We start from the raw sequence: 17,660 nt of genomic DNA, 5'->3' as shown, positions 1-17,660 counted from the left end.
AAAAAGAAATAGTACTCACTGCGTTCTGCATATCACTTAACTGCTCCTGCATATCAAAAAGTGGTGCCGGTAACTCACTGAACGTCCTTCCCTTCCCCCCTACCTTAGTCTGGCTTCTTTCTCTCTCCTCCTTCCCTGGTCTGGCGTCTCTCTGTCTCTCTCTCTCCGCAGTCTGGCGCTTTTCTTTCTCCCCTTCTTCTCTTCCATTCCCACAGTCTGGCATCTCTGTACTATCTCTCCACCCCCACCCCTGATTCTCCCCAACCTTGCAGTGACATCAACACGCTGTCTTTGGCAGCCCCAGAAGCTTTCCTTCTGCCGCCGAAGATAGCATGTTTACATCACTCACATTATCTGCGGAAAGAGTGCAGCACTGGGAACGGGTATTTGATCCCACCAGGTTGGAGGGACAGGGTTCCCAAAAGGTCTTTGGAGGGCCACCATTGACTCACTGGCCTCACATTGAACACAACTGGTATATGCATTCATAAATACTTGGCTTTCTGTTCTTTCTATGAGCCCCCATGCTCTGCCAGTCAGTAGCCTCTGAGCTGCATGTGACTTCATTACCATCCCTGCTGTATTCACAGTACCTGGATAAGGTGGAGGTAGAGATGAGAACATGTGAAGAGCCCCGGCCACCCAATGGACAGTCTCCCATAGCCCTTGCTGCAGGGCAGAGGTAATTTGTTGTTCATTCTTCTCTATCTGTCTGAGTTTAGGCATTATGCGTTGCCCTATGATGTATGATTGCTGTCTTACTCTTCACATCATTTCATTCTGCTGCTAAACAGGGGAGGGGAGGGGGGGAGTTTGACTGGGGAGTACGCCTGAGGTATGTTTGTGGTGTGAGTGTTTTGAGTAGTATGGTGTGCTTGTTGTCTTTGTCCTGGGGGATTGGGCTTTCAAAAATTATGGGGCTGACGGGGAAAACAGATTGGCCATGCGGCTGGACTGGGAGAGAGATCTTGTTCCTTGAACTGATTTATTGCTTCCGCTCACAATTGATGCCTTGGCAGCTTTGGCTCCTTATTTTGGCGCCACATTGGTGGGTTTTGTGAGGTCCCTCTTTCTAGCAACTTCTCTGTTTTCCGCCGCATTTGCTTTGCCTTATGGTTCAGTTTGCAATGTTACTGCCAATTATTGTATACTGTATACTGTCTGTTTCTCTGGTTGCCTCTTTAATAAAAATGATATAAAAATATAAAAATGATATAAAAATATAGTAGCATTCTTGTGTTTGTAGTGGATCCTACCCCCCCTTATTAATCCTGTTTCTTCTCTCCTTACAGTGAGTATGGTTTTGCAGAGAAGGTGGTGGAGGGAATGTATATAGTTGTGAATTCTATCACAATAAAGGTACATGCCAGGGCCTTCCATGCCTCCTTCGAGCTGTGGCAGCTTCAAGGATACAGTGTGAACCCCAACTGGCAGCAGAGTGACTTGAGGTTCACTCGTGTAACGGATCGCCAGAGAGGTGAGGTATGTACTTGCACTGCGATTTACATACACAGATGAAAGGGGCTCTGCTTTTCCTTTTCTTTCACTTGTTCCTCTTTTCTCCTGTTGTTCTATCTTAATTGGACTTATTTTTCGATTGTTATTGTATGTTTTTCTATTGCATTTTAGATTGTACACCTCTGTGCTCTGCTAGTCAGTTTGACTGGTATAGTAAACTATTAAAATTATAAACTCTGGCAAGCCACTTGGCCATGATGCACGAACACAAAAAAAGCCACCCATACTCTGTGTCTAGGAATATTCATTTTATTACATTGAAAATTCACATAAACCTTCTGGTAAATCTGAAAAACTGCTACATTTCACAGTTATCTGGTACTCAATTCAGTGCCCAGATAATAATAATAACTTTATTTTGTATACCGCAATACCAGAAGCAGTTCAGAGTGGTTTACATAGGAAGAGACTACACAGACAGTGATGTTACAGAGAATATTGTCAATTACATTGGTAGAGTAGTCAGAAATGCAATAAGTATGTCAGAGATACAACAAGGCAGAGAGGAATCAGAGAAATTTGTCAAAGAGAAAGGTTTTGATTGATTTCCTGAAGGCTTGGTAGGAGGATGTGTTAGAAATGAGGGTGGTTAGACATTTATTCCACCTGCCAGCTTGGAATGACAGTGTTCTATCAAGGAATCTCTTGTAGATACAGCCCTTCAAGGAGGGGAAGGCAAACAGGTAGGTGTTACGTGTGCGGGAGGGGCCTGGAAATACAAAATAGGGGATGCAGTCTCCACCAGATCTAAGTTTTCAGCCACTATGGCATCATTTTTTGAAGGGGGCGGCGCCCCGTGAATTCCCTTTCACTGAAGTTCTTTCTTTGTTTCCCTTGGAAGGTTTTAACATTCAAGGAGTTGACTTGGCAGACCCTTCGCATTGAGGCTGATGCCACAGACAGTGGCGATCAGGATCCAATAAGCACCCCTCTGAGACTAATTACCAATCAGGGCAGGATCCAAATATCTCTAAAAAGGAGGGTAAGTGTATTCTCTTCTGGATCTGTTAATACACAGAGTAATAGCTTTCTTTGCAGCCTGGTACCATTTGATTCCAACCAAAAGTTACTTTTCCTCAATTGTGTGTTTTTTTGTTTTGTTTTGTTTTACTAAAGGAGTGGTTTTACGGGTGCTTATGCTGCATTGAGGTGTTGAATCATGCAGCTGGTAGCACAAATTAACCTCCACAAGTTAGTAAGAAGGTATTTATTTATTTATTTTTAGCATTTATATACCACTTATAACCTAAGTGGTGTACATTCAGGTCCTCAAGCATTTTTTCCTATCTGTCCTGGCAGGCTCACACTCTATCTAATGTACCTGGGGCAATGGGGGATTAAGTGACTTGCCTAGGATCAGAAGGAGCAGCATGGGTTTTGAACCCACAACCTCAGGGTGCTGAGACTAGCTCTAACCACTATGCCACACACTCCCCCAAGTGATATTCCAATAGCTATGGCCTTGAGGGAAACAGTAGTTAAGGTATTTTTCACTCGCTCTATGGGTGAATCCCTATTGGGGATATCTTATTGCCTGTAGCAGCGAGATTAGACCGCCAACTCTCTACTTTGCTGATAACGACCACTGACTACAGAACATTTAGAAAATAAATAAAAACCATACTATTTAAAAAATCCCTAATACCCAACAATCGAAATCAACCTAATGCCTCCCCACTCTCTAAAACAACCTAACACCACAAGAACCACCTCATCTCTTTGAACCAAGTTGACTACTCCCTAACTATTTTATAATTCCTCTGGAAATGGCCAGATAGATCTTTTTTGTAATCCGCCTTGAACCACAAGGTAACGGCAGAATAGAAATCACTAATGTAATGTAATGAATTTGTTTGGGAGATCTGTGGAATTAGATAAATCTGTGTTGGCTGATTGCTCACTAGCAGTTGAGTGATATAATGGATGATCGTGGTCTTTTAGCTTTTCCCTGTATCCAGAAAATCACTCCAGGCTCACTTCAGTCCTTGGTTTTCATCTTCCTCCCCTGCTTTTACGTTCTCCACTTGCAAGCCTCTCTACATCTTGTTACTCTGTTGTTTTCCAGACTTTTGTGCGTTTTCCTCACTGTAGCTTACTCATGAACAACTACCTCAAAAAGACAGCTATTCACATTTTCATTTCATTTTAATATTCATTTAGTCTACCTGACATCACACTTCTAAGTAGCAAACACTCACTCGTAGCAATAGAAACAATCAAATATTATAAATTTTCCTAGGACAAGCAGGCAGCATACTCTCACTTGTGGGTGACGTCAACCACGGAGCCCGGTATGGAGAGTGTTTAAAGTGAACTGTCACTTTAAGTTTTAAGAAACTTTGCGACTGCCTGCACCGCACACGCACAAGTGCCTTCCTGCTCGAAGTAGGCTTGCAGTTCCTCAGTTCTTTGTTTTCCACGGAGCGAAGAAATGCTTTTTTTTCTGGACTTTGACTTAAGACTGCTTTGCTTTTCATGTTCCTGTCAACGATAAACCTCTGGCTCACTCATCCACTTGTTTCCTGGTTTATGAAAGAACTTTTCAACTCCAAACCTCCGCTCAGTCTGCCTCCGGTTGTCTGGGACCTTAATGTAGTCCTAGCTAGTTTGTTGAAACCACCATTTGAACCAATGGTATCTACTCATCTTAAGTTTCTCACTTGGTAAGTGGTCTTCTTGATTTCTGTCACTTCTGCCTGTCAAGTGAGTGAGCTTCAAGCATTGGTTTCTGACCTACCATAAACAGTATTTCATTATGACAAGATGGCTCTCAGGACCCATCTTCAATTCCTCCCAAAAGTAGTCACAGAATTTCACCTGAATCAATCCATTGTGCTTCTAGTTTTATTTTCCCAAAGCCTCATTCTCATCCTGGAGAAACAGCTCTACACACTTTGGACTGTAAGTATGGCTTGGCTTACGGAACTGAAGCACTACGAGTCTGCGTTGGGCGGGAAGGCACTTGGCGAAGTTTCTTAAAACTTAGTGACAGTTCACGTTTACCACTATTCCTACCGGGTTCCGTGGATGATGTCACCTACATGTGAGAATATTTGCCTGCTGTCCCTGGATAACACCTGTTAACGGTAAGTAACTAGGCTTTATCCTGAGATGGAATGAAAAAATTCTCATGGCAGTTTGCACTATTTTGGAGGGGGTTATTTTTGTTTTATTATTTTAGACAAAGGACTGCAATGTGGTGGCATCAAAGCTGATGTTTCTTCTTGATGACCTGTTATGGGTCCTGACTGACTCGCAGCTCAAAGCCATGATGAAATATGCTAAGTCTTTAAGTGAAGTCATGGAGAAATCAGCACAGCAAAGGAAGAGCATGGCACCTGAGCCTTTGCAGGTAAATAGCAGGTGACAGTAGTTCTGGCTGTAGTTAATGATTTCATCAATCATATTTAATGTAATAAGCCACATTGGTGTCTAAATTTTGCTGAAAACGAAACATTCCATGGTCTGTCTTCATTATAGTCAGGAGCTGGGATAAGCAATTTTGGAAAAGCCTATGTTGTAATACATTTGAAAATTAACAGCCATAAAATGTGTATGAAAGTTGCTTATGTTCTTTGCACATATTACGTATGTGAGCAGTTAAGTAGAAGAACAGAATACACTTCTCCCTCCGTATTCGCTGTGATAGGGGATTAACAGAACCGCAAATACAGAAAAACCACAAATAACTTTTTCATATGTTATTCGCTGTTTTCTATTAAAAACCATGGTGAAACCGCGAATAACACCTGGCCTGTTCCTGAAGGAGAGGCAAAACACGGTGAAGAAAGTGTTGAGAATTAGCGATTTTTTCTGTAAACACTTGGAATCAGCAATTTCTCTATGCAAACTGATGTAATTTGGGGGGAGGAGCCAGCAAGCTAAAAACCTTGAATAATCGAAATCGTGAATGCTGAAACCGCGAATTCAGAGGGAGAAGTGTAGTCACGTGTTAAAAAATCTAATCATTTCCTTAATGTACCTTTAGACCAATCCAGATGCTTGGGTTTATGTTCTCCTGCCATCAAATGGAGAATGAGTAGCTCAATAACATCACTATATAAGTATCCTATGCAACCAGTAGACAGTCAGTAATTCTCAGTCTCCAGCAGATGGTGAGGAGCATCCAGTGTAACTTGAATGTTTGGTCTGTTAGGCCAGGTCTTGATGGGGTCTCCTAAGGGGGTTAAAAGAGAGAAGAGAAGGCCACGAGAGGTAGGGCTGCAGTTGCTAGAGGTTGGGGTTGGCTGAGCCACTGTAGAAAATCCTTGAGGTGTCTAAACCCAACTATTCTCAGCCCTTTCTCCTACTCCTGGGAGGGGAACCTTGGGTGGCACACTAGAGGCAGCTAGCTGGTTTTAAAATAATAAAAAATAAAGAGCATTGAAATAAATGTTTCTGCCTTCAGTCTGTCCATTGCAGCAGCCAGGGCAGTTCACTCTCAATGCAGGAGTGAGGGGAAGGAGATGGAAGGCTTCTAATCTTCAGGCTTCCTAGCAAGTAGTCAGGCTGTCAGAGCAAATTTATCATGGCTGCATAGGGAGAATGCAACTGTGCAGTGTTTAGATACTACCGAATGGGGTTGACCGCAGGTGGAACTTGTTGCGCTTGTTTGGATGACTGCATCGGAGTAATTAGCTCGGTAAGCAGAACCGGTGCTTCTGTCAAAATGGACCCACATCTGGAGGAGGCTGTCGGTGGTTGATGTTTTTTGGGCTGTAAAACTTCTCAGAAGACCCAATTTTGATGGGAAACAATGCCATGTTGAGATCAATGGCAGAAGACTTGGTTAAGGAGGTGCCTCTAGTAATGAGCAGGATAGAGTTTGTAGAGGGTGTCTGGGCCCAGGGACTGCACTTTTGGAGCTACTAGTGGGCCAAGTTTTTAGCCCGGAGTTTGTGCTGTTTGTGTTCTGAATGGCTTGGTGGAGGGTCTGCCAGAACCTAAGAAAGTACTCTGCAATCTTTGGCAGGGCCCTCTGGGGTGATAAAATCAAGGCTCAGTTCAGAAGATGTCTGGGATAAGGTTTGATCACTGGGGTCAGATGATTCCATGGATCCCGATAGTTGCCGAAGGAGAGGATACCACAATAGTAGTTATTTGTAAGGGGAGTTGCCTTTTTTTAAGTTCACTAATGTTTATTGATTTTATACATAAAATAGAATTAACATCTGCAATTCAAACAAGCACAGACTGAATAGGAGGTACAATCCAGAACGAGAATATAAAGAAAAGACCAACTATTATATAACCCGGTAGGAGTAATACATAATCAATGCGCCCCCTTCCATAGAAAAAAAGGGAATGCCTTACTTAATTGCTTAACTGCCCTTAAAAGTTTCTGAGAAGTAAATAGTGGAAAATGCAAAGGATGAAAATCTGCTTTTAAAAGATATTAAAATGCCAGTCAAGACCTTGCTACACTGGGCAGTCAAGGAAATTATAGCAGCAGAATGGGACAGCCTAGATATGGGGATCAAAAGATCCATGCCAAGGCTGTGCCAATTTCTGGTGGCAGAGAGGGAGTTTTTACAGCTCCCAAAGGTATCTGTAGTTATCAAGAAAACAACAATCTGTGTAGAAGGTGGAGCAGATCTTAAGGATCCCTCCAGATCAGTTCAGAACACACTCCTATTCTCTGCAGAAATGAGCAAGAGTGAAGAATGGGGATCCCTGGGCAAAGGTCAAGCAGTAAAACAGTGAATAAGAAAGTAGAGACAATGAAAGAAAGGGACAATAGGGAACCTTGTTAAGAAGGTTAAGTTTCTGTTTGAGAATTACAGTATAAAAGACACACAAATGATTCTCTACCTTTATTTTCTACACTGATAGATCTACAGAAATTCTCATCTGGTCTGTCTCTTGTAGATTACCCCATCTGCGTCCAGTGGCCATCAGTCCTGGTCCCAGGCGTTCTCAGGCAGCCAGAGCACCAGTAGCATTGGCCAGTACTTTGAGAAATATGACATGAAAGAGCCATCCTACCACCTGCTCATCTCACGGCTGGATTTGCACATATGTGATGACAGCCAGACCCGGGAGCCAGGTACATGGGATATCAATGTTCTAAAGATGGAAATAACTAGTGAAATAATTAAATTTGCTGCTGACACAAAGTTGTTAAATCGCGAGAGGACCTTGTGATTGTGGGAGACTGGGCATCAAAATGACAGATGACGTTTAATGTGAGCAAGTGCAAAGTGATTCGTATGGGAACGAGGAACCCAAACTATAGCTACGTGATGCAGGGTTCCACTTTAGGAGTTACTGCCTAGGAACAGGATCTAGGTGTCATCGTTGAGGATATGTTGAAACTCTCAGCTCAGTGTGCTGTGGTGGCTAAATAGAATGTTAGGAATTATCAGGAAAGGAATGGAAAACAAAGATGAAAATGTTATAATGCCTTTGGATCGCTCTATGGTATGGCAGCACCTCGAATACTGTGTGCAATTCTGGTCGCCATATCTCAAAATAAGATATAGTGGACTTAGAATAGGTACAGAGAAGGTCAAGAAAAAAGGAATAGAACAACTTTAGATATCACTTATATCTTTACAAGATTCATACAGATCATTACCTCCCCCCACCCAACCTAATCTTGTACATTCTCAGAAGCTTTTTCTGGAAAGTTCTCTGTGTTCCTCCAGTGCAGAAGACATAGATCACGAGATCCCTGTGTGCCATCCCATGAGGTTGTTGACATCAGAGAACTTGTAGATAAGTGAGATCACTTTCTTTTATATGGTACAAGTTTCAGAAGATACTTCCTTCAGTAAAATCTTTGAATATATCTAAATGTGTGAAAAAGGGTTTTCTGTGACAAATACAGTCAAAAACTATATCAAGTTGCCAATCTCTGGATGTAAACCCGTTTATTGATAACTCAGTTAGAAAATTGTTGCAAAGCTCAGACTCCATGATCATGATTCAGGATTTTGGTTGACGCTGAGTTGAGGATAGATTAACCAGTATATTGACTCACTCTGTAGCTCCTTTGTGTATATTTAAAAAAAAAAAACAAACAAACCAAAACCACAAACCCTGTGATATGCTGTTATAGGTACATTCCTTCCTCTACTGATTATTTTTTCTTCAAGGATTGTTTTTTTCTTTCTTTCTTTGTTTTAGGTGGTGCACAACATGGGGTGACTGGAGGAGCCATGCAGTTGACTTTTAGGAAGATGGCATTTGATTATTATCCTTTCCATTGTGCAGGTGTGGGAGTCTCTTAGTTATTTGGAAAAGAATGTGAAAGAGAGAAACATTGGAGGTGAAAGGGGTTTGGCGATTAGAGAAGGAAGGAGGGAAGATCCAGAGCAGGTGGAACCTGAACAGAGACGGCACAGCAGTGCTGTGAGAGATGTTCCAAGTGCAATTTATTTATTCTATATATTCATTCAGATTTCTGTACCCTTCTCCCAAGGGAGCTCAGAACGGTTTACATTAATTTATTCAGGTATTATCGAGGTATTTAATGTGCGCAAAACAAGAAATATTACACCGGTAAAAGATTTAAACAGAATCAACTTGGTCCATCTAAAGCAGCTAATGGGCTCAATACCCCAAAATTATGTATGCCTACGATGAAACTTTCGCAGAGTAGTAGAATGAAATTCATGATTTTCCTATAAAAATAAACATTTCATGCCCGACAGAGCCTACACCCATCCATCACCCTACCCTGAGGAAACATCTCTTTCTGCAATGAGTGGTTGTCTCTGTACTTGTTAAGAGCAGTATCTTAGCAGGGCGTCTGACATATCAAAGAAAGGTGTTTATTTTTTTAAAGTCACTATGGGCACTTATGTGCCTTTTATAAAATAGGATCTTACAGTGACCCCAAGTAGCTCCCCAGTATGCACAAATACCTTCTCTGAAGAAGATGCAAATATGTTCATACATTACAACTAAGCCTCGACCCTGCCCCTTGGATGCTGATATGCAGATTGCGTGAAGGTGCACAGGCTGTTGTCAGCATTCATACTTACATGCATGTATAATTTTGCAATTTCATAACTGCCATTTTCTACAGGTAAAATATGCTTTATAATATCATCCCTAGAATATGCATGCCAGTCTGCATTGCTGGATGAACATTGCATGTGTGTTTTTGCTGGGAAGTCACTGGAGCTGTTAGTCTCTTTGCTAGTGCCATAACAGAACATTTAGTAGGGGAGAGCCATTTAGCATGACCAGGAAATAGTACCGGATCGCTGGCAGGACTGTGAGTTACTGTCTCCTCCCATGTATTGCAGGAGACAACTGTAAGCACTGGGTGCGGCACAGCCAGGCCATGGAGACCCGGGCACATTGGGCCACCGAGTTGATGAATGAATTTCAGAACAAAATGGAGGCGCTGTTAGAAGCAATGGGATCTGCCTCCAGAATCCCAGCGAGAGAATCCCCACTGCGAAAGAGGCCAGGTATTGAAGACAAGCTGTGAGAGAAATGGCATTCAGTCACTCACCTTTTTTATTTTCCTTTATATATAACGCATAACTTTGGAAGAGATAAGATGGACAGTAGATCTGCTAGAAACTTTAAGCATTTTCATTGGGTGATGGGACAAAAGCGCGCGAGACTTTGGCGTACTGTTGAACTTGACACGTCACGTGCCCCCTAGGGCCATAGCCTATGGCCCACAGGATATGAAACACTTCCAATTCTTTGATTTCCTGAAGTTCCGCCATATTGTTTATTTCGTGGAATTGTAGTATGCAGCATGGTACTGCAGTTGTATAACTGTATTCGTTTATTAAATTGCAACCAGATATAACTCTTAAAATGTTTAAACTGCGAATGGTGGAAAGTGTAAAACGCAAGAGAGCTACAACAGCTTTTAGGTCTGAATGGCTTGAAGAAATTGTTGAAACGGAGACTGCATTGTATTTCGAGATTCCGGTGTCTCCGTTTCAAAAGGCTCTGTTGCCCCCTTCAGTTTTTCCTTCTGCACGCAAGCCAGAAGGAGTCTTTCTGATCTACTCTGTATATATTTTTTATTTTTAGGTCTTCTTTAGTGGTTTTGGCAGCTTTCGGTGCTCAGAGCTTCCCACTTTGAGGGTCAAGTTCTGCCTGCTTAGAGGAGAAGTAGACTGAGGTCTGCAGCTGACAGGCCAATCCCTCTGTGGTACTTGTTAGCCAGCCTGTAAAAACTTTCATGGAGCTCGGGGTCCGATCCCTTAGAAGCTTTGCTCACCTAGTGGGTCGCAGGGGCCTCCGCAGGGTGCCAGCTGCGTTTCGCCTCCTCCCTTTCGCAGGTCTGCGGGGGTTAGAGGCTCAGTCAGACTCTGATCCAACTGGCAGCTCGAAGATTCAGCATTGAAGGAGTGGTCCATTTCAGACAGTGATTTCTTCTACCAGATCCAGCTACTTTTGGAGCTGAGGCAGGTGCAACACATATCCAGAAAAGGTCACAGTGAGTAAGGCTGTTAGAGCCTAAGGTCTTGAAAAGCCTGAGTCAGTGGATAATGAGGTGACCTGGCCAAGGTCAAAAGGAGCATCAATGAAAACTAGATTTCAAATTCTGTTTTTCCATTGTTCTCAGCCCACAGCAACTCACATATTTTTCAACTTTGATCTTTTGCTTGAGGTGCTTTTCATGTTATTTTATCTCAGAGGATAGCTGTGTTCTTCTAGATGACTAACCTTAAACAACTATATTGTGCTTTATTTTGTCTCTTAAGAAACACTTTTCACTCATGAGAAAGGCAAACATGGCAGGAACCCTGATCCCCTTCATTCTATGCAACTGTGGCATCCAGCATGGAACAGACTGCGGTCCAGCTGTGTAGTGGTCAGAGTTGATGATCTTGACATTCATCAGGTGAGAGCTGAGATGTTGGGGCAAGACTTATCTTCTCATAACTGCTTTAGTGTTCTGAAGTACACTTTAGTGTTTGAAGTACACTTCTCTGTGTGTAAATCTTTTTAACTGAGCATTAACAAATTACAAAACAAGAACCTATTACATTAAATGGGCTACAATAACAGATATATAAACAGAAATCTTCTCATTGGGTAATGTATAGATAATTATCCAGCTTCTCCCATGGAGGAACATATCTTTGATGATGATTATTTTTGTTTTTGAAGACAAGTGGACTGGAAAAGCCTGAAAAAAAATTATTGGCTTCATGTTTAATCAGGAAAAAAATCATAAAGACTTTGTGGATATTCCAACTACAGTCAAACCTTGGTTTGCGAGCATAATTCATTCCAGAAGCATGCTTGTAATCCAAAGTACTTGTATGTCAAAACAAATTTCCCCATAGGAAATAATGGAAACTCAGACGATTCGTTCCACAACCCAAAAACTTTAATACAAAATACTATACGTACTTGTATTGTAAGACCTCGCTCATTTAGAACAGTCACTACACTCCTGCAGTATCAGAGAGAGAAGAACCATCGGCTCAGTTGTATACTTGTATTGCAAGACGTTGCTTGGATATCAAGTTAAAATTTAATCAAATGTTTTGTTTGTCTTGCAAAACACTTGCAAACCAAGTTACTTGCAATCCAAGGTTTTATTGTACTTTGAAAATCTAGTGCATATAGAGTGCTTATTTCTGTGCAAGCAGCTGAAGTTAATATACACAAGAGGCATTGGTGTATATATGTGGATAGAAGGTGTTCACAATGCATGTGCACATATAGCTACAGGTATTTTGCTGAGCAAATCGACTCCTGACTCCCTCTTCTTCAGGTTTCTACAGCTAGTAAGAGCAGCAAGAAGCCCTCAACCCTGCTTTCCTGTATCAAAAAGTCTTGCAGCCTTCCTGAGAGACCCTCTGCTATTCATATTGAGTTCACAGAGTATTACTTCCCCGACAGCCCTGAATTCCCAGGTAAAGCCTTATATCGAATATAAAAGAGCAGAGGTGGATTTTTAGATTGTCTACAGTAGAACCTGGGTGTACAGCACTGAGTACTCTTTTCAGCACATTAGAAATAATAAATACGAGTAGTAGTAGAGATCGAATGGCTGTCTTTAATCTGAACAGGATGTCTGTTTGGTCAGGGATATAATGGTCTGAGCAAACGCCCAAACCAGAAATCAAACCCAGATTCTATATATCTTTTGCCATTTTCAAATATCTTTTGTACAGAATTTTGCCAGATGCTTAATTTATGGTTTGGGTGAAATTTGAGCTTTTGCAAAATTGCCCAGGCTAGAAAATTTGCAGTGAGCTGTGACCTGGGTTGGCTACTGTTGAAAGTAGGACCAAATATGGCTATTCTTCTGTTTCACTCTTGTCGTTCTCTTTTCTGTTTTGTATCATCTAGTTCCAAGCTCCAACCTCTACATGCAGCTACATGATCTGAGTCTCACGCTGGACCCCATTAGCTTGCTTTGGATCAATCTCTTTTGCCTGGATCTGTATCGTAGCCTGCAACAATTCAAAGCCATCTACAAATTGGAGGACTCCAAGCGGGATGAACATGTTGATGTGAGACTGGACAGCTTTGGGCTTAAGGTATGGCCTCTCTTTGCCCCTATTCCAGGCTTTTTAGAACATCAATTTTGTATTTCAGTTCAGTAGCAGAATCAGATGAATATTAAAGAATCCCAAGGTAATGGTCCTCCAGGATAGGGTTGGAGACCACTGCCTTATAATGTAGAAATAAATTGTCTTGTCTATTGTGTTATGTGCAGATCTGTCAGGTTTGCTTTGTAAATGATATAATACTAATTGGGGGTCTGGAATAGGGAAGGGAAAGAGGTTTGGCTCTTGCAGGCTGTTGCATCACTAAAATTAGTTTACCTTATGAAGTTGTTCATCTTGTGTTCTCATTTTTTGCAGCTGAACATCCCCGTAGAGAAGAAAGTATCAGAACACCATGACCGACCTCAAAGTCTCTCCATACACACAACTGCCATGACAGCCACCAACACACGCCATGCCACACACTGCCAGTGCCTTGACCTGCAGAATATTTTCCGAAGTTTTGCAGCCTCCGAGTTCTTTCATTCTAGCTACACTCAGTTCCCAAAGTCTAAGGACAATTTTGGGCTCCTTCACAACCTTTTCCTTCAGCACGCATACAAGGTGGACCCTGTGACAGAGCTTGGAATAAGCTTAACACCTGCTACCCTGAAGCCATCTTCATCTGAAGACCTGTGGTCTATTTATTTTACTCTTATTTCTCTGAATTTTGATGGGGCAGAAAGCTCTAAAGGTAAACCCGTTCACTTTATTGAACCATTTCCACTCTCTGTATGGGTCTGCCTCCCTAGGAGATTCAAGCAAGTCCAGGATTCCAAAGCATGTTCACCAGTTACACCCTCAGAAGTAAAAACTAAACCTTCCACTAGCTTTGGCAGAGATGTCAGGCATCCTGGCATGGATGGTAAATGTCGGTGCTGCCAGAAGTCAAAATTAGAGCAGGATGATCGAGGGTTTTCCAAGACCCCTGAGCCTGGTGGGAGTGACAGTGATTCAGCAGCAGGTAAAACTGACAGTAAGGAGAAGGAAGCACTAGCCGATATTCATATCCTAGTTCATTCCACAGCACCTGTAAAGATACAATTGAGCCACTATCAGTACCTGGTGCTGTTGAGGATGAAAGAAACATTGCAGTTGTTGCAGGAGCAGCTGGCTGAAGATACGCAGCAACTGATCGGCTCCCCAGTGCCATACATGACATCTTGCGTTGGTGTTTTGTTCAACAGTGCTGAATTAGCCCTGCTGTTTCCCCCAGTGCCTAACCCCAACTTGGAACCCCAGTCCATAGCCTCAGATAGCACCAGCTTGCTGGATTCGGAGCTTTCGCCTTCAGGTAGCAGGGAAGCTCTAGTGATTGAAGAGAAGGAATTTAAGTCAGATGTCAACTCAGATCAGGGAACCAGCACTCCACTGAAGAACCTGGAGGGCAGTGTAGATATTCTACCACAATCCCAGAGTGAAAGGACATTGGATGAGGCAGAGGTTGCAAGTCTTCGAGGTGATAGGATCAAGAGAGGCCCATTAGATGAAGCGCCTGAAGCTGCAAAGACCTTGGGTAACAAAGATCAAAGCAACACTTCCAGTCTTCCTTCTAGTCCCTCGTTAACTCAACAGACACTCTACAGTGGAGATGCCTCATTCAGTGAGCAAGGAGATCTGCTTCCCCTGAAGAGCCTGGAGGAGCTGACTAGTGCATTGCACATGACCATGGATCTCACCAAAGAGGCGGTGTCCCTCACCAAAGATGCCCTCAGCCACAGCAAGGACAAGATGGCCTCTACCATGCAGAGAATGCTTGCTCTGCCCCCTGTCAAGTAAGTGACCAGGTCTTAAGTCTGCTCTTCAGCACTCCTCTTTATTTCTGTTTTCACTAATGTTCTGCTCTTTCCTTATTCTGTAACAGCGCCTCCCATTCTTAGTTTAGTGCTTGATTTTGGCCTGGAAAAGGCAAGAGACACTTGAATCTGAATGGCTGTGATCGTGTTGATTGGTGTTCATGGTTTTCTAGGTGTCACAGTATGTTCTTTTTTCCAGTGATCTGAAAATTTCTGTACACTCTGTGATCTGTCCCAAACTTAGCTTTAGTCTGTTCCTTCTGAAATACAAACATGCATGCACAATGCACTAGACGTAAGTAGAGAGCTGAAAGAAGGCACTATATGGCAAAACTAAATAATGGCAGAACCCTCTATAAAACGCTCAAAGGGTGTTTACCAGCAACCAAAAATACGCAAAATCAATTGAAATTACAAAGCATTAAATAAATAGGAGACACTCCAGTATGGGTTCAATCACAATATCGATAACCTTTCCCGGCCCTGGACAAAAGCTCATAGGAGACCAGCACTAAGTTTTTTTTTTAGAAAAAACCTAAATAAGCTTTGCCGCATAAATCATTAGTCTCTTATATAATTTAAAGTGTATGGTGAAAAAACCTGAGAGGGAAAAATATAGGGAAATAGCGACTCAAAAAGCCCCACCCCTCGGATGAGATATCAAATAAAAAGTGTAAAGTGCAAAATGCTAAAGTGCCAAAATAAGAATAAATAGTAGTGAAATGCAAAGGCAATAAATAAATTGTCTCTTTCTTATTCAATACTTAAAAGTCCATGTGAATCAATCTCCACTCATGACTCAATCCCTGCGTGTTCCAGCAATTTCCATAATCATATATGTGCAAATCGCAATGAATAAGTCCAAATCACATTGAGACATTCAGGATTGCATATGCTCAATTCCAGCAGTGTTTTCTAAAATACCTGCATAAATGTGTGTGCGCGCAGCCATTTTGTAGGCCTGGTTAATTTAGTCGGTCTATGGCAGTGTGTCGCGGCACACTAGGGCGAGGAGGAGAGGCGCCGGCGAACTGCTTACAGGACACGCCTCTCACAGCGAGAGAGACGTCCTGTAGGCAGTCAGCCAGCACCGGCGCCTCGCCTCCTCCAGCACCCCTCACCGGCGTAATAATTGCAAGCTCAGGGCTCTGTGTGGAAGGCCTCTGTTCATGCATGGTCGTTGCATATCCGGATGCCCTCCAGCCATGACCTCGAGTTTAGTGTGCCAAGGCTTTAAAAGGTTTGGAGGCCGCATTACCGCAAGGATGTGCTGAGACTGGAGTCGGTCCAGAGAATGGCCACCAGGATGGTCTCGGGACTCAGGGAGCTCCCATACGAGGAGCGGTTGGGGAATTTGCAGCTCTACTCACTCGAGGAGCGTCGAGAGAGGGGAGACATGATCGAGACATTCAAATATCTCACGGGCCGCATCAAGGTGGAAGAAGACATCTTCTTCTTCAAGGGTCCCGCGGCAACAAGGGGGCATTCGTGGAAAATCAGGGGCGGGAAACTGCACAGTGACACTAGGAAGTTCTTCTTCACTGAAAGGGTGGTTGATCGCTGGAATAGTCTTCCACTTCGGGTTATTGAGGCCACCAGTGTGGCGGATTTTAAGGCCAGATGGGATAGACATGTGGGATCTATCCGCAAAGATGGATAGTGAGGATCACTGGGGTGGGCAGACTTGATGGGCCTTGGCCCTTATCTGCCGTCTATTTCTATGTTTCTATGTTTCAGGACACTGGTTTGTGGTAGTTGGCAAGGACTCGGTTTGGGTTGGAGATCGGGAGAGTCAGTGATGAATAGAGCAGGGTAAATTGGATTTGTATGGAATTATGTTTTATTGTAAGTAGTGTTGTCTTTTTGAAGAAACATTACATAAAAATTTAAATTTTTGAAATGAATGACATAAACCTGGCAGCTGGTAGCTTCCATGTGAAAGTAGTGCTGCTTCCACATGTGTACAAAATTACATGTGTAAAAGCCTCCAATTAAATAGTGAAGTCACATTTTAATTTGGTTTCAGTTTGGAGGTAGGAACAAACCATGGGAAATTAAGAAGAATGATTTACTGTGTTTCCCTGAATATAAGCCCTGCCCCTGAAAATAAGCCCTAGTCACCGGCAGCAGCAGCAGCATTCCCCCCTGCCCGCAGCACCCCCCCTGCTGACACATCTCTCCCATCTGAACCACTAAACATGTCATTAGCAACATGGCAGAGTAACGCCCGGGAGATAGAAGGCCGCGAAGCAGCCTGTGTAGATTGCTGCCAACGCTGTTATAAGGTATTCCTGTCTCGTGGTTCAGATGGGAGGGAGAGATGGGTCGGCGGGGGTGGGGGTGCGCGGCGGTGGGGGGTAGAAAGATGCTACACAGGGGTATGGGAGAAAGGGAAGGATAGAAGTTGCAAGGGTTCTGCTGCTCAGGGGGATGGGAGAGAGATACTGCACAAGGGGATGGGTGAGAGGGGAGGAAAGATAACAAAAACCGCCATCTCCGGATCAGACCTTCGGTCCATCAAGTCCGGCGATCCGCACACGCGGAGGCCCAGCCAGGTGTACATTTGGCGTAATTTTAGTTACCCATATCCCTCTATGCTTCTCGTAAGGAGATGTGCATCTAGTTTGCTTTTAAATCCTAGAACGGTGGATTCCGCAATAACCTCCTCTGGGAGAGCATTCCAGGTGTCCACCACTCGTTGCGTGAAGCAGAACTTCCTGATATTTGTCCTGGACTTGTCCCCCCTTAGCTTCAGTCCATGTCCTCTTGTCCCTGCCATATTGGACATTGTAAATAACTTTTTTTCCTGCTCTATTTTGTCATTCCTTTCAGTATTTTGAAAGTCTCGATCATATCCCCT

The 17,660-nt window shown here is 43.0% G+C and overlaps 1 protein-coding gene across 1 annotated transcript in view; it reads left to right on the top strand.

The window, feature by feature from the left end:
• The window catches only part of UHRF1BP1 (UHRF1 binding protein 1), a 60,359-nt gene that overhangs the window by 24,988 nt on the left and 17,711 nt on the right, over positions 1-17,660 (top strand). Inside the window, exons 4-14 of the mRNA XM_033919225.1 lie at positions 591-682; positions 1,293-1,482; positions 2,360-2,500; positions 4,700-4,870; positions 7,387-7,564; positions 8,647-8,733; positions 9,774-9,941; positions 11,202-11,341; positions 12,224-12,365; positions 12,805-12,995; positions 13,323-14,779. Coding sequence (XP_033775116.1) covers positions 591-682; positions 1,293-1,482; positions 2,360-2,500; positions 4,700-4,870; positions 7,387-7,564; positions 8,647-8,733; positions 9,774-9,941; positions 11,202-11,341; positions 12,224-12,365; positions 12,805-12,995; positions 13,323-14,779 — 2,957 coding nt within the window. The remainder of the gene's footprint in view (positions 1-590; positions 683-1,292; positions 1,483-2,359; positions 2,501-4,699; positions 4,871-7,386; positions 7,565-8,646; positions 8,734-9,773; positions 9,942-11,201; positions 11,342-12,223; positions 12,366-12,804; positions 12,996-13,322; positions 14,780-17,660) is intronic.

This window comes from Geotrypetes seraphini, chromosome 13, assembly GCF_902459505.1.
Source record: "Geotrypetes seraphini chromosome 13, aGeoSer1.1, whole genome shotgun sequence".
In the NCBI taxonomy this organism is placed as follows: Eukaryota; Metazoa; Chordata; class Amphibia; order Gymnophiona; family Dermophiidae; genus Geotrypetes; species Geotrypetes seraphini.
The sequence above is the reverse complement of the archived record's forward strand: the minus strand, read 5'-3'. Positions and strand labels throughout refer to the sequence as shown.